Source organism: Dromaius novaehollandiae, chromosome 3, assembly GCF_036370855.1.
Source record: "Dromaius novaehollandiae isolate bDroNov1 chromosome 3, bDroNov1.hap1, whole genome shotgun sequence".
NCBI lineage: Eukaryota > Metazoa > Chordata > Aves > Casuariiformes > Dromaiidae > Dromaius > Dromaius novaehollandiae.
In genome coordinates, this window is record NC_088100.1 from 121,850,125 (window position 1) to 121,867,489 (window position 17,365).

Sequence of the window (17,365 nt, forward strand, 5' to 3'; positions counted from 1 at the left end):
TACTAACATATTTGTAGCATACCTTTCCTTCACTTTTCCAGCTCAGAAAAAAGCCAAATTCATCCACTTGAAAGAGACAGTTGGTTTCAAAGACAAAAGATTCCTACAGAAAAGAAAGCATAGACTAATATTTTAGTGAGTTTTACAAATGCCATAAATTAATTTACTGATCAAAAATAAAAGCTTGTTACATTTTCCCCCAACTGTCTTCCTAGAGAATGTGCCAATTTCAAGCAATCAAGAGTGAGGCTTTGAACTAATAATCAATTTTAGCGATTTGTCTTTCTGCTGCTATTTGAGACATTAGGATACCCTTAATTAATATTTTCCTACTTCTCTTTGCAACCATGCAGGTTTTTGTTTAGTTTAGTTTTAATAAAAGCAGTGATTCTTACCTAGTCAAAAACTTCACTGAAACAGAACTTCAAAAACAAAATCCAAAATACAAAAAGGTTAAAATTATGCAACCTGCCAATACTGCATTTGGGACCAAACCATCATATTACACTGCAACATTCAGACTTCAGATGCGCCTCTCCGTTTGACTACCGCAGCGTGTATGCCGTGAGTATTCTGCAGCGAGAGTATCAGGCCAGCAGAGTTTAAAGGATTTTGACACACAAGACAGAATGGCATACAAAGAGACTAGACCTGGCAAAAAATGTTGACTTAATGGATTTCCCCCACGCACCTCTAGCCTCAATTAATACATCGGAAATCAAGCAAAATGTAGGGAGACACCACACTGTGCAGAATCAATCTTTTTTTAAAGGAAGAAAGGATCTAGGACTTCCTGAATTAAAAGGCCACATTAAAACAACAAACAAGCATTTGTGTAGACTACAGCACTGCTTAGCGATCCAGAGTTCGATACTTTGTTCTGTATTAAAGACAAAGACTGGGGGACTTTTCTGATATGCCATGTCCTCCCCCATGCATATAGCAAGGGCAGCAAACACAGGAATACACACAGCCATTTTTAGAGTAAAATATCTTATGTAAAGGACAAACTGAATTCAGGTAACAAAACGAGTACGAACTCCAACGCCCTCCATCCATGGAGCATGCTTTAAAATCAGTAGGTCTTTCCAGGACAGGCTGGTCTCACTGGATTTGTGGTGTCTTTGAGGTACCACCCCAGGAAACAAGATGTGGGACTTAGAGGGACAACCTTTGCTGCCTTTTTGGCCTTTGCCGTGGAACAAGGGCATGGTGTGGGCTAGGGGAACGGTCTCCTTTTGGTCAGGTCTTGACCAGAAGCTGGGCATGAAGTCAAGCTTGTACCTGGATCCAGGGTCTGGGAAATATCCTTGAGTCCCCCTAGATGACCACAGCCAAAGGGGATATGCTGCATTTGGGATAACTGCTCCTTTGTCATGCACACATTCATTATCGAATGCTGTCTATCACTTCTGGGCAACATTTTTTGTTCTCAGATCAGATTTACAGAACTCAGTAGTTCCCCATCCAAATAGCAAACAGTTATCTTAATTTCACAGGCAGGGGAGCTGAGATAGGAAGTAGGAAGTTGCTGCAGCTCAGTCTGAGCCAAGACCACAATGCAGGAGTTTCCAGTGGGCACAGCTCTGCCCATCCTTGCCTTCTTTCTTTTCTTTCTAGCCTTGCTCATCCCACTAATTTATTTTTTCTGCGATTTCTCTTCTTGTATGGTAAAGAAAGCACCTACTATCAGATCATGTACGTGCAAAGCGAGCAGTAAGACTGCTAATCATCTCTGGTTTCTTCTTCCCATATTCTGCTGAGATGATAGTCCTGTTCCAGGCCCAAACTCTTCAGCACACAGATATGATATTGCTTAGCTCAAAATATATTTCCATAATTTTGTAATCCTTCTGGTTAAGATACTCATCTATCAGTAACAAATGGATCAGGACACCGCTCCAGATTACAATGTCCTACATTTTTCTAGCCGCTCAATGAAACTTGGGCATATAAATGTCTCATGCTATACTAGAGCTGTTCATTCATCAGGACTCTCTAGCAGGACTCCTGAGCCCTAGCTCTGTACTGACTTGCTATATGACCTTAGTTAACTCACCATTTCTCCTTCTCCCACATGTGGCCTTGTCTGCTAAGGTAGGGAACTAAACGCAGAATTTCAATGAAAATTGGAAGCCTAGATTTGCAACATTTCTCTTGAAAATTGCAAGTCCTATAGTACAGCCATTGGCTCTTGCTACGTTTGCATAACATGCCTAAAGGCACGGTGTCTCTTCCCTGGGTAGGCTATCTAGTTATTACCACAACACAAATAATAGCCTACGTATCTCATAAATCTGACGGTATCAAACAGCCAGACCATCAAGTTCTCACTGTTTACAGGCTACACAACTTCTGAGCTGAAGAAGAACATGGGCTGTTTTTTACAGCTGTTGATGATTCTTGTAAAATTCTAGATGAAACATGCTGCTAGTTACCCAAGCAAAAGCCTTACAATGTTTCCAGAAGAGTTCTCTTCAATAAAACTAATCAGGCCAACTGTCCCGTACCAAACCCGGCGCAACCCTTAGCAAAACTTGCAGCAAGGAACGCAGATAACATCACAAATACAGACAGACAACATTTTGCACTGAAGGTGGCAAGTGGCACCCCTTTCTCCAAGGTTTTGGAAAGCAGTAAATTCAGCTGCAAGGAGCAATACTTAACAGTGTTGACATCCCACCCCAAGCCTGCTGGCTAGCCCTGCACGGCTGCCTGCTGGGTACACCCAACTACTGTGAAAAAGGACTCCATTTTGAGATGTCTCACTTTCCCTATGGCTACACCAAGGATCCAGGTGCCTCACGGAGGGTTCCTGATCTCACTCCCAGATGTGGGCACTTGAACTCTTTTCTGTATCTGCCTGTTTCTCCCTGTTTCCCGCCTAAGGCGCTAGAGAAGAGCCACAGTCACACAGTTGGCCATACTCATTCACTCAGGTCCACACAGGCCAGTTTCTGAAACACCATTTGCTAAAGGAAAAATACAGCTTTTTCCAAACCTCGTTTATAAGGCTGGCATTCAACGTCCACTAGTGCCTTACTAGTTTATCTACGCCCAAAACTGAAAATACAGGGTAATACAACTATCCCCACCTTGGCAATCCTCATGATGCTTTTGCTCGTATTTCAAAAGATAAGAGGAAAATACTAATATCCCTGAAGACGCTTACTAAGATACGTTTGACTTAAGAGACTTCCTGTCCAAAAAAGATTATAAAGACCCTGATAAAACTATTCTCACAGGCATATCAATGCAGAATACAAGGTAAATGCCTAGACACTTTATTTTGGCTGTCTGTGCAAAATGTCCCATTTTGCATTCCTTTAACAGACTTGGATTAAAGCACAGCTGAAAGCGGGATCACAGTAAACATATTTCAGAGAGAGTACAGGTCGATTTTCTAAAGGAGATAAAAACACTCTAGATCTCAAATGATGCATCGGACTCAAAATATAAATGTTTTGTGTTCTTTTGCTTTCCCCTGTGAGATGCAGGCCCCCAGTTTTCACATGTAAAAGAAGACACACTCACATCAGATTTGATATATGCACAAAAAATGGAAGGATGCACTTTGTTCAGTAATACGCTTTGTGGAACTGCAAAGATGAGAGCTTTATGCACATTACAGATATTTTGATCCAAATCTCCCCTTTCTCTTGCTCAGGGATTATTTCAAATCAGAGGATTAAATATGTTTTAAGGTTATTTCATTTAAAAGCAAAAAACTGTAAGGTTATAAAGTGTGTCAATATTTCCTCCCCACATACATTCTGGAGTTGACAGTTTATGTGCATATAATGAAAACAAAACATGAAATATTTTGCAATACCCACATATTTAAAAGAGACTAGCAAATGAAACGCAAGTGGCCCCTTACCTCCTCATATCTATCAAACACAGCTCCATCTTGCATAAAAGAGGGAACTGGCTTCTGCCAGTTAAATTCATAAGGTTTTGCCATGATTATAGAAGAAAAACCTGAAATGGAATGAAAGAGCAGAGTTCAATTGCTGTCTTTTAAAAGGAGTATTTCATAGTCTAAAAAGGAAAAAAAACAGTGACTTTAGCTTTTCTTTTCACACAGTAGGAGTATTAGAAAAAAAATCACAGTGCACTTTAAAATCAAGAGTTTTCCTCACAAGCATATTTTCATGTTTTATAACTTTAAAACGAAAAATGCTCCTAAAATGCATGACTGCACATAATTATTTGAAAAAACATGTGGACTGTAATATTGCACTGGTTTAAATATCTGTTACATCACTTCTAGAGCATAATTAGGCTGGGATTAATGCAGCCCCAGGTAACACAGAATATCACAGCTGGTAATATACACAAGTGCTTCTTTTTCACAGGAAAACATCATATACCAAATAGACAGGATATATTTTTTTAAACGCTCTAAATTGCTTACTACATACATGCATAACACGTTTTTACTTTGAGTTTTGTATTTCAGAATCCATTTATACTAAACACAATCCTGTTTTTTTTCAGTGATATTTTTATAGCTAAAGATATGGAAAATATATAGGTCAAGATTCATAGGGAAAAAGCCTGTTTAGGAATATAGGGCATGAAATAAAATTAGCTGTCAGTGTTGTACGATTTGTGCAAGTTTAGGAATGTGAACGAAATAAACTGTTAATTTAGAATCTAAAAGTCATCAGATATAGTCCTAACAAAAGAAAAAAAAAAATCAAATTATTCAGTATCCTTTCCAACACCCTGGTGCCTTACAGGGTATGTTACTTTACATCACTAAATATCCCAACTGCATACTCTGTGAAACACTACAGATCACTGTATCTGAAGTAAAGTGCATCTGCATTGTGCCTGCTTTCTGATGCCATCTAGGACATATAGTACCTTGGTTATTCCTTTACAAAATAGACCAGAAAGTCTTGCATGAGAAGGAATACACGTGGCAGTGGTACGATAGGATGGCAACTCTGACTCACAGACGGCAGAAAATGCATTTTGCAAAATGGTACATTAAGGATGAATGTAGCACATGGTCATAATAATCTGATGTCACATGCTACTGCCTGTCTCTCAAGCGAACGCAGTTGTACCCTGCTCTCATTTGCTTGGCCTAGCCCTCCTCTGACAACTGATCCAGAAAGGCTGCTTAAGAAAACGTCGGAACAAAAGCCTGTGCGCTGCGCTCCAACCTGGAAGCTCTTCGGAGCAGCCAGGGCATTCTTAGGGGCCACCACTTGTTTCTGCAGGAGCCCAGAGAGCCCTCTGGCTCAGACTTGCTCTTGCTCAGCACAGATCTGAACTGCTGTTTCTCCCTTGCATGTCCTCAAGCACAGTCTAGCCCAGATGGTGGCACTGCCTTTTCTGGACTTGAGCTCCTGACCCAGAAGGATCCCTGCTGATGGGGAACAGGATGGGTCTTTCGCAACTGGGGCAAATGTGCAATTGTTAGACTGTAACAAATAAAACCCATCCCACATGGGGACTATGCTGAGCCACACTGCTCCAAGAGCAAACCCAACACTGCAAGTCATAACTCAGTCTTCTGATTTCATTTGGTCCAAAAGACGACAATCTTCACCAGCCCTTAACTTGGCACTGATTATGTCTTACCTTTCTTGGACAGATGTAGAGAAAGGAAGAAAGTCATCATCCCAAGGTCCTGTCCATTCCCCACACTTTGCTCCCGAGCCCTCACTCGCTTGAAGTGTCACTGAAAGCCCCTGCGTCCAAGGCAAGGGTTAACCCAGAACAAAGAGACGGCTTTTTCCCCACACTGTGTTTGAAATGAGAGTCAACAAATTCACAAAGGTCAGAAATGTATACTTAATTACAGGAAGCAGGAAGGGAATCCTGGGGGAAGGATTTCACTATACGTGTCTTCATCTACTTAATCATCTACTATGGACTACCTCTAGGAAGAAGATACAGGGCTAAATGCATCCAGTATAGCTATCCCCTCTGTTATAACGCAGGCACCAAGCCCAAGTAAAGTTTGTCCAAATGAGAAGAATAAAAAGCTGACATAAAATTCAAGGCAGTGCATGACAGTCCATGTAACCCATGTTATACAAACTCTCTTTGCAGTGTTCGTGCATGCCAGAACTCTGAATAGCAGACTAAAATATTACCAGTTAGGTAGCAATACCTCCACACTGCTTCTAGACAGAAATGTCTACCTGGACATAACTTTAAGCACAGAATAGATGCAAGTGTGCATGTGTATGTGTGTGTGTGTGCACGCGTGTATACACACACAGAATCATGAGTCATGTTCCCTTTATTAAAAATGTCTGAACAAGAATAAGAACAAGAAAAGGACTCAGACGATACTATTAAAGAATTCTGTCCAACAGTGGTTTTAAGAACAATCACTTTTGCTAATTTTTTCACTGAAAAAACCCCAAACCACTCATTTTTTAAAAAAAATGCAAAATACATTTGGTTGCTGTCAATCTCCATCTCCTGCCTTTTTTTGGTCATCGATACATGAATATCAAAAACACAGATCATGTTTCTAAAACCATATGAATACCTTAAATGAGTTCATTCTCCAGAACTATCAAAGATACAATTTGACAGTTACATGTCACACCATTAAGTGTTCATTCCTTTTAAAGATGGCATGAAAACTCAAAACAACCTATCTGTGCTCTGCAATTTAAAGAGAGGCTAAGCAAAATAAATACAGGACAAGTGACTAGGACAAAAGAGTGATCAGCTATATTTAGTGCCCTATCAAAAGCCCTCTTTTTTTTGCCCTGTGTATTTGGCTTTTTACCACTCTTTAAAAGAGGAGTAATATCTTCCTCATGAGGACCATATGATGTTTTGAGATCCTTCCAGGAAACGTGCCAAAATATTATACTTTTATTATTATTTAAAATACTCTCACAATCTTAGGTTCTCTTTCGGTTTAGATCAGCGCAGAGCTGCCTTCTCCTTGTTCCATGGAGAAAGCCAAATAGCAGACATCCCTCAGCAGTAGCATGATGGCATCCTGTCCTGGGCAGCTCACAAACTTCACGCAGTAGCCCAGGATAATCACAGCATCATGAAAACGCAATGCTTGTTCTAACTGCAAAGCTACATTTAGACAAACACAGTTTCAGAAAAACAGTTTTCTGACTTTGCAAGCTTGGTTAAGAGCAAGAGTTGAAAACATAACCAACAAAAACCTATACTATGTAACAGCCCCTCAAAGAACAGCTCTTGGAAAACTATCCCTCACATTTAAAGGAAACTTAAAACATACACACCCAAAGTGATACACATTCCATTTTTACGGCACACTGGTCCTTCCCATGTAAACATACTTTTATCTGTTTAAATGACTTTTACTATCAGAATGTACCAGAGAAAAGTCACTCCATATACAAGATAGGTAGTTTATGCACCAATACACATTGCCAGCATGCAAAGCTGTTCTGGGAAAGGCAGATGCATTCTGTGCTAAATCATAAGAAATGTGATGACACTTTTAAGGCTGTGAAGAATACTCTTCCACAGTCCCTACATTGTATCCATGGTCTTTACCCGTTTTTATCAACACTGAAGTCCGTAAGTCACAGATTCTGAGACCTACATACTCCAGAATTGCTCTGAACTCATACATAAGACAGCTCACAACATTTTTACCCAGCATCTGGCCCTCTGAGCCCTATAATGTGCTCGAACTGATGCCTATCTTTCAGAAAGGCTAATTACCTTAGCACTACAAACATGCACTTTATTGCCAATTTGAACTTAGCTGAGTTCATCATCCAGCCACGGAAACATAGCTCTGTGAAAATCCTTCCTTTACAGATATATCTTCTCCCGGTCTGCGTACTTACACAGTATGATGAAGTCTCGTTACTTCACTGCTGATAAACTAAACAGACTGAGCTCTTCAGTTTCTTGCTGCAAACATTTTTCAAAACTTGGAGTCGCTCTGAACCCTCTCCAGTTTTCCAGCTGCCTTTCTAAAGTCAGGAGTCCAGACCAGGACACAGTAGACTAGCACAGCCCTCTGTCATATGAGCCAGAATTATAATCTTATTTGCATAACCTTGCATTTAGCTGCATGGAAACACACTTGCTTGATTGCTCCTAATTTACCAAGCAATCAAGTTTTGTGGTGGAGACTTGAGCTCGTTGTCTGTTATTTACCATCTTACCTATCTCTCGTCTAGCTTTACTCTCTCACAAGTCAATAGAGCTTACAGATGAACCGAGACAGATGAAGTCCGAAGAGGGAAAGTTTGTTTGAGTACATGCAGCAAGGAGTCAGATGCACTGTAACAAACCAGATCTTTAAGCCACATGCTTCAGCAGCTGTGCAGAAGGTGAAGAAAAATTTATCTGCCTTCGCAAGAGTTCTTTTCAGTCTCACACATCTCTTACCCTCCTACCAAAAATCTGTTATTCCCTAACCCTGTAAGCTTTTAAGATCACAAGAAAAAAAGAAAAAGCCTTGTCACTCTTTGGAGCTCTGGTAATCTTCATCAATTTCTGAGCAATTCAAAAAAAGAAAAAAAACCAACTCAAACATGATATTCTAGCTTTCACTTGATTGCAAATATATGCATGCACATACCCTTATCATGATGAGGATTACGAACTACACACTTTAAAGAAGAGATTTAATAACAATGAAATGTCTGAAGACTCAACTCAGGGAGATAACAGATTTAGGAACTAAATTTAAAGCAGCCAAATTCTAATTTTAAAACTTTTAAATGTCCTCTATGAACTAAAATCAAAATCCTTTCACTGATTTAGGATTCTTAAAACAGAAAAATGCCTCTGCATACCTACCTTTCACAAAGACCAGACAAAACACACATATAAAATACACTCTTGGACTTGATCAGTGACCGCAAGGGAGAAGTGGATGAAGTCTCCCAAGTTCAGCAGTTAAATGCCTCTTGAGCTATCTCCTGTCCTTTAAACACTGGTCTGTCCCTGAGGCCTGGAGTACCCAAAGGGTGAGGCCACAAAATTAACTGCATCCGTAACAGCATTATTTAACATAAAAATCTTCCTGTTCTGTAAGCTTAGCTGTACTAAACTAAAATGGGGGGGAGGGGGACACAACACAGGACAAATGGACTATAAATTCTGCTTTTTTCTTTCTTTGACCAAAAGAAGGACAAGGTGTGTCTGAACAGGAGGAGGAAAGGATTCTGTTAATACAAATCAGACAAATGTTTGGGGAAAGAGGTGATATTTTAAACTAACCCACAGGGCCAGCTAGCATGATGGATAGGATACTCCTTGGATCCCATAAACATCCTGTCAATGTTGAGACACTGTTGGAAAGGAGGGCAGTATCCGTTTGAGCTGATCCCGCCATTCTAAGACACAGCCAAATCATTATTTCCATAGTTTGCTTAGCCCCAAACATTATAACAATACCTGCACAATCTTTTTTTTTAGTAAGTATTATTTTGCCTTTGGAATTAATCATTATTTGCTGAGTGAAAGGTGAGGAGGCTCCATATCTTGCGTTTCTTATTCTACCATTTCTCTCTTCAAATCACACTACCTAAGAACTGCACCATTTACTGTCTGCATGGTTTTCAAGGGCAGCCTATAAGCACCCGAAGAAAACTGCAGTCAGATTTAGTATTTTTGCCCAGTGGTATTTATTTTCTTACAGTAACAAGGAAGCAATTTTTTAAAAACCTCAAGTATTCCCTACTCCTTTCCCTCTTCAAGTACACACATCCTTCACCACCGCTCCTCCTTGGTAAACAAGAGTCTTTATGAACAAAACCAACCAGATCCACGTAAGCAGAGCGATGTAACTTTATAGAGTTGTATTATGGAGTTCATCGCAGTCCAGAAAATCTACCTGCACGGATATAGGGGCAGGGTTGTGGGCTAGGGCTAGAGCTAGAAACTAACAGAAGGTGCAACACTAAAGTTCTTGTAAAAATGCCTCATTCATTTATTTTTTCAGACTCTAATGCACTTTGATATGTGAATACCATACTTTTTTCTAGATCTGTATGGGAAGACGACTCATATCTTTGTACGTTTCCTTCTCAGCGTCAAATTTATTTGGTCCTAAATGTACCAGCATAATCATATGAAAAAATGCAGAGATGGGGTATTTTTTAAATACAAAAATAACGTTCCTACAAAAGAACTTAAAATTTAGAGTGAAATTTAAGAAAATTTAGAAAATAAGAGCCACTACAGTGTGAGCCCTATGGAAAAAGCAATGTTGAGAGCCACACTGCTGAATTCCTGGACCATCCATACAGTATCGTAATGCAGCTACGAAATGCCACAGCTCCCCAGCCTCTTCCACAGCCAAATTTTATTTTTTCTTTTTTAAAAAGAGTAATCTTTCATCATTTTATTTTTAACCTGTTATTTGCACAGCTAATGCAAGCAACCTAAACCAATTCTCCCCCAAACAAGCTCCAGGAACTGCAAAAGACATTACAACAGAGCTTAGGCGCTTGAACATATATTGCCTTGTAAAGGTCTCATTTTCCACTTTGACTCATTTTCCATGTTGTTTTAATTGTGGCAGTGCATTGGCATGTAGGGGCAGCTAAGAGGTTACCCCAAAACAAGTAGTGGCCTGTTCCTTACTAACCTCTTCTTTAGCATTTCACAAGAAGCTCAGTGAGGCTGCCCGCTTCAGAGCTCTGCCCCAGGCTAAGCATATCTGCTGCTGACAGCAGAAAACAACAATAGCTTATGCCACGGTACTGAAAATGAGCTGCCCCTGCCTTAACTTGACATGTGAACTGTGGTTCAACCATCACCTCTGATAACAGTCATTATCTACAACAAGTACAGTTCCTATGATAGACCGTAGGACCCAAACATGACCTCCCTTCTTCCTTAGCTGTTTTTCTTTTTGTCCTAAGCTCTTCCCAGTTTGTTAATGTCTAAGGTTTTGCCCAGCCTTCCCAGTCATTCCTAATCTCTCATTATCTGCTATATATACTTACATCCTGTCCCTTTTTGGGAAGGACGGAGGAACACTTCACTTCCTGAGAAGTGAACGGTGTGTGCAGAAACAGGTAATACTCTGGGTAAGGTGCATTCGCAACAATATGACCAGAGCATGTTCTGATAGTTAGAAACATATTTAAGTCATGCTATGTAGGAAAGCTTCTCAGTCACATGATTCACTCAGGCCTAATTCCTCGGAAACTTCTGAATTAATTGATTTAGCGGGAGCTTGCCTGAACAGGGACTGAGATGAAAAATTAGGAGTAAATATCAGCTTGGCTTACAAACGCCAACAGCTTAAACCTGCACACACACACAAAAAAACCCCTCACAGACAAAATCCTAAAGAAACATTTACAACAGCATGATGAATTTTTTAGAAAGAAATTCTCCATATTCTCCAAGAGAATTAACTTCCATAAAAGTTGTTATAAGCTCAAAGTACATTAATTCACAAAAATAAATGTGAGGCAAGAAATATTATATATGCAATAAATTCAACGTAAGGAGTAGATTATCTGTCTTAAAAAGAATAAAAAGCATTGGCTATAGTCACAATGTTAAGACAGCTTAATGACACTAAGAGTAACGCAATCGGCAGAAGAATCCAACACGTGGAATGCTTCTATGCAATGGAATAACTATCAAATTCCTTAAAAAACAAAAAGCAAACTAGTAACACTAATGACGATACCATCTGATTTTAGCACCTCACTCGGACACTAAACCTACTGACCACAGCTGCCTCTTTCACCAATGGAGCGCAATCATCTGAACCCACATCTTTCCTTCCGCTTCATCAAGGCCTTTATGAAGGCCTTTCCTTCCACTCTTATTCAAGTCAAGATGGCATGAATATCATTCCACCAAATATCAGAAAGATACTTAAGCCATCTCACCCTCAGAGCAAATACTTTGTTAGTCCTGAAAAGGTTAATTATTTGTACAGGGACCAGCAACACAAAGTCACTGAAGCAGATTCTTCCTTTTGGGTGGATCCAAAAGGCCCTGCAGTTGCCTGGACTCTCTGTGCAGATTCTGACAGGAGCGGGACTTCTCTGTGTGTGCTACCGTTGCAGCAAGTAAAGCTACTAGCTTCAACTGCTGACTAAAACCGGCCTTTAGATAGGTGCCACTTAAAGGACTGGAAAAATAATAGCAATTTGGCAATTTCAACAACAAAGCGTTGAAATAAAAGGTAGATTTTACTCATGGTGCACGACGAAGCTCCTATGATGATAACAGAAGCTCATCTATACACACCCGTAGGAAAAGTATGATTTGAAGAGTAAATCAAAATGCAGAGCTACCCTAATTCAGCTGCAACTTAGTAAAAAAAATAAGTGTTAAAAGTGTTAAAAAAAAAAATCATGAGGCAAACATACAAACCCATAAACTTTACTGAATAAACAAAATCTTTTTTGTTCTTGTTCTTTCCCTCTGGCGATGAAGCATTTTATGCTTACATTTTCGATTTGCAATGGTAAGCCGAAAGGGCAAGGAGAAAGACAAGGATCTTCCCAAGAGATGATTTCTGAAGGTGACCTACTCTTCACACTGTCAACTGTACACAGAATTTAGCTGATTCATCAAAAGATATTATAATGATAACAACTCTCATTTGCATGTATTCTTCAGTGTCCATCTAACAGTACTTTTCTGCTTCTGACCTGTGAACTTTATCTTACAGTATGAGCATCAGATAAAGAACCTTTTCTTAGTCCTTTGCCTGTTTGTCTTGCTCTAACAGTAAACACTATTCGTATGTAAAATTAAGTTGTGGAAGAACGTCGAGGATGCCACCGTTTTAGCTTCAGTTAAGCAGGGGTAGCATTAGAGGCATTAAATATTTATTTTTAGCATAATGACAAGAATGTCATTTCCTGGAAGCCATCTCCCCAGGTAGTAATAGAGGATGAATTGGACTTTGATGAAAGCAATGGTTTGTGTAATCGTTACCATGATCTTTTCTGAATTGCTATAGCATGTGATGTATGTATACCATATATCTTGATTTAAGAGGCAATGACTTTTTTTAAATTTAAGTACTTCCCACCGTGTCTTTCAACTGAGGATAGTGTCAAAACAGGCTACTTCATGGGAAAAAAAAAGAAAAAAAAAGAAAAAAAGAAAAAAAGGATAGATTACAAATATGTCGCCTTGCAAAACATCTAATCTATTTTCTGAATTATTTAACCCCAAACTCTCTTTACAGGCTTGTAAAATCTGACACCTTGTATAATTATAGCAATGAACCTTAAAGGAAAGAGACCTATCAGATTGATTACAAGATCCACTCTTCAGTATGCTATTTAGCTAATTAACACCGTACTTAATTTCTATTGCTGCTGTTGTTTAATCTGTAGCTGACAGATAATACATAAAATCAGAGAATACTGCTTCTCCATTTTAGGTACCTATATGAAACATTTGTGACAATTATTTTAATTAAAATCTGTGAGGAAATTTGACATTTAGTACTTCAGTTCCTTCTTTTTAGCCCCTTTCAGGGGATTAGTGCTTCATGATTTCTGTACTTTAATTTGCTAGGACGACATAAATAAATGTTTGAAATCAGAATCCTAAGAAGAATTCAGATGGGAGTATGGGGAAACACCAAATAACCTTAAGGGAGCAGCATTCTTGTTATGAATATAAGAGCTCAAGTATCCTGGGAGATAAAAGGACTGTAAAAATGTGAGACTGAATTATTAATTACCAATATTGCGGAAAGACAACACAAACTTCCAAAAGGAATTAATTTCAGCAGTCTTTCACTTTTAAATGCAAAGAAAGGTTTTGGAAATCACCTCAAACAAAAATAAAACAGAATACAAATATCACCTCCTCCACGAACACGTCTTGAGGACACAGTTGTCTGTTTCCAAACAATCATGCAGACTCAGACCTTGTATTAATAAAATTTAAGGAAAGGTCAAGATCACATTTTTGTAATATCTTCCAAATCTCTGTGTGTTTAAAATAATCCCATCTACGGTCAGATATATTAGTTCAAACCAAACTTTAATAAAGTTTTGACATGACTTAAATGAGCTTGCTCAAAATACGCAGATATTTTAAAATAACTAATAAGCTGTGAGGAACATAGATGTTACTTGAAAATCTAAAATTAGGAAAATGACATTACAATCTGCAGGGTTCGATTCCGACCAGTCCTCTAGATGATTTCTGGGCAAACAGCCCTGAGCCACGTTGCTGGTACTTAAACTTCAGATGTAAGCAAAGGCAATCCTGTTCAGAAATCATGCCAGTGGTCTAGGAGCTAGTAATATCAACACAACTACTTGCATTCATTATTTGATAGGGTTTTCTTTTTTTTTTTTTTTTTTTTTTTTTAAAGAGTAGATAGTTCTTGAAAGCTTAAGTTAGGTACAAGTTTCTTGGTAGATAATATGGAATGAAACAAAGAAACACAGAGCCACTATCTGCATTTGGTCAGTACACTCCTTCCTTCCTTCCTTCCACCTGAGATCCTTTTCCTTGTTTTTATCACCCTTTCATTCCCCTCTTATCAGGCTGACTCACACACTGGCTCCTGCGCTGATCCAGGTCTCAGGTGAGGTGGGTAGGGACATGCAGGCACAACAACAACGGCTAGTGGAAATCACCTCCTCCTGAGTGTCCAGCCCCAGCAGCCAGGGTAAAACCAAGGCCTGGGCACGGCGTGATGACAGGCACTGTCCTCCTTCCCTCCTCAGCCCTGGGGCGCGACAGGAGCTCGAGCCAGGGCAGCAGCAGGACAGCTGAAACCTGCACTGCTGGGGCAGACTGCACTGGAGAAAGAGCTCTCCCTCAGAGCTTTACTGCTTTGGGGTGTTCATTCTTTTCTGCAAAGATTTCAGGTTCAAACCAAACCAAAGCACAAAGACCAGAACACGCTCCCTGTCTTTTATGGAGGGTCTTCCTATGGCTCACCCCAGCCAGCAACAGGAACGCGTGCACTTTAACACCACTGTGCAAAAAGCAGACCTATGAACTGTGATGGTATTTAACAGATGGGGAGGAAAACAAAAAAACAAAAAAACCCTAATCACCATCTGGTCTAAACGCTCTTATATGGGCTCAGCTTGCCCATTTTCCTCACTCCCAAACACCCTCCTTGCCATATGCAGAAACAACATTTATTACCAACTGTTCAGGAAAAACCCCAGCCCCTTGGGCTTAGCTGGGAGTCTGGGGAGCTGGTAACAGCCGAGATCTGTGCAGACTGCTCTGCAATCCTGGCTGGACACTTCATCTCTTCCAGTTTTCTTTTCCCCCTCTGTAAAATGGGTCTAGCAAGACATGTCTTAAATACACCTTCAGTGAGTTCTGAAAGCACTGAAGGCAAGGTATCCCAGGACAAAGTGTTGTTAGAGACCTTTAACCACCAAAAACATCCAGTATCAACTCATTAATAAATCACTGGTCGTTCTTCGGAGGATAAGATTGCCACAGTTTTAAAAACAGAATGCATCACAAGCACTCAAGGCTAAAAATAAAGTGCTGCCTACGGTTTGGAAAAATGGGACCCCTCTTTCCAGCAGGACACAGCCATGGTTTTGAGATATACCAACTCATCAGATATTTAGAGCTTTAATTTCATAGAGAGACAAGAGGAGAAAAAAAAAGGTTCTGAACTTCAAATGAATATTATTGCGACTTTATTATGATACGTAGGTGGCATTTCTTGTAAATGTGTTTCAGCCAGATTTCTTTTTAATGGTTGTTGTGCAACTGTCCAGAAACACTAAAAGCAGTGGAGACAAAACAGGGAAGATAGTGCAGGTAACAGAACCAAGGATATAAAATAAGTGACACCAATCATTTAGCTGACGAGTTTCATAGTTAAACATAAATGAAAGATGCAGGCGCACAAAACATGATATCACAGTCTTCTTCACTACTCCCTGCCTCAGAGAAACAGGGCAACACGTATACAGGTATGTATCTATCATTCATATATTAAAACAACTCTTTTGACATTGTGCTATGTTTACCGTCACATCAGTTATTACTGATTTGACAGAATTTTTCTCCTTCAGGGTAAAATGAGGCTACATGAGACGTGAAATAAACTATTGGGTAAAACAGTTCAGAAGAGCTAATATATTCATCATTGCTGTTTTCAATTGTTCACATTACTAAGAGAACAATATCCCTAAACTGTCTTCCTGAATATTAATGTACCTCTTGTTTAAAATCTTGGGCAAAAACTGTGATGTCAACTATGACAGGGAGGGGTAGGGAAAGTGCTCCAAGTCAGTGGCCTCTCCAAATCTTCCTGCTGGATGCATTTTGGGTTCTTCAACTATTCATATTATATCAGAAAATTTCTGGAGAATAGGCATCTCAATTTTTGTATTCCTCCACACGGGTGGGTTGACACAGTATTCCAAATGGGATAAAAATAAAAGTGTTGGTATGTAACCTAGTTGTCCAGTATGGAGACAAAAAGGAGAGCCAGTCTGCCTGTCACGAGTGCTGCTATGGTGCGCTGGCGTACACAGCCCATTTTGAACACTCATTTGACATCTCATAATAAACAGCAAGCTTTACAGCATGCTGAGAGTTTCAAATTTTTTCAGACTTTTCTGGACCAACTGGACACACGTGAGTCAGTGGACTTTCTTTCTCTAAATTCCTAACATTGAGATGCAATTCAGTGTTGGGGGGGGGGGGGGAAGGGAGCTCTTAGTTCTCCCAGCCTGTAGTACAGAGTAAACTTCCTCATCACTGTTCTTTAGCACCATCTCAGAGTTGCTAGGACCCACTTCAGCTAAGGTGGAAAGGGACACATGTAGTTTGAACAGAAAATATCTTTGCCTTCATGCTATATAATGGAACATGCTCACGAAGGCAGAAACACAAGCAGCGCTCTCTATTCTCTCCCTGGAAAGGCAAGGATATGAACATCATGCATAATCATGAAGACATTGCTGATATCGGGCAGTCATTTGGGGAGAAAAAAAATGAAAGGGATGTCTGGAGAGGAGCACAAGAACTGAAGAGGAGGGAGCCAGTGACAGACAAAAGCACAGAACCCTGGAAGTGAGGATAGGATGTCTGACATGGATGCGGGCTTCAACAGAGTGATGAAGGGCAGAACACAGCCATACGGCTAAAGTAAAACAGAAGGAGAGGGTGGCAGCATTTTGACAACACTGGAGAAGAACAGTGGGTGTTTTGGAATAGCTGAAATGGAAATGGTTCAGGATAGCACAAGCAAGACTATTTTTAGAGATTGTTCTGAGTATGAAGATGGATTTTGGCAATAAGGCTGGAAAGGAAGGAACAGTGTGGAATATACACTAAGGAAGACAAGCAAAATATAACGCTGGTGTCTACCTGCATAGGGTGAAGAAGAAAGAAGCAGGAAGAATGGTGCCAGCATTCCAGGCAGTACAGTGGGGTTATTTAC

The 17,365-nt window shown here is 39.8% G+C and overlaps 1 protein-coding gene across 12 annotated transcripts in view; it reads right to left on the bottom strand.

Moving 5' to 3' along the window:
- Positions 1-17,365, bottom strand: part of PLCB4 (phospholipase C beta 4) — a 216,200-nt gene that overhangs the window by 93,910 nt on the left and 104,925 nt on the right. For 11 of the 12 annotated variants that reach the window (XM_064510009.1, XM_064510012.1, XM_064510003.1 and 8 more), the window contains 2 exons: positions 3,881-3,981; positions 23-103 (listed from right to left, as the gene is read on the bottom strand). In XM_064510009.1, coding sequence (XP_064366079.1) covers positions 23-103; positions 3,881-3,964 — 165 coding nt within the window. In that variant the 5' untranslated portion in view covers positions 3,965-3,981. The remainder of the gene's footprint in view (positions 1-22; positions 104-3,880; positions 3,982-17,365) is intronic. The other variant, XM_064510011.1, reaches the window with a different exon arrangement.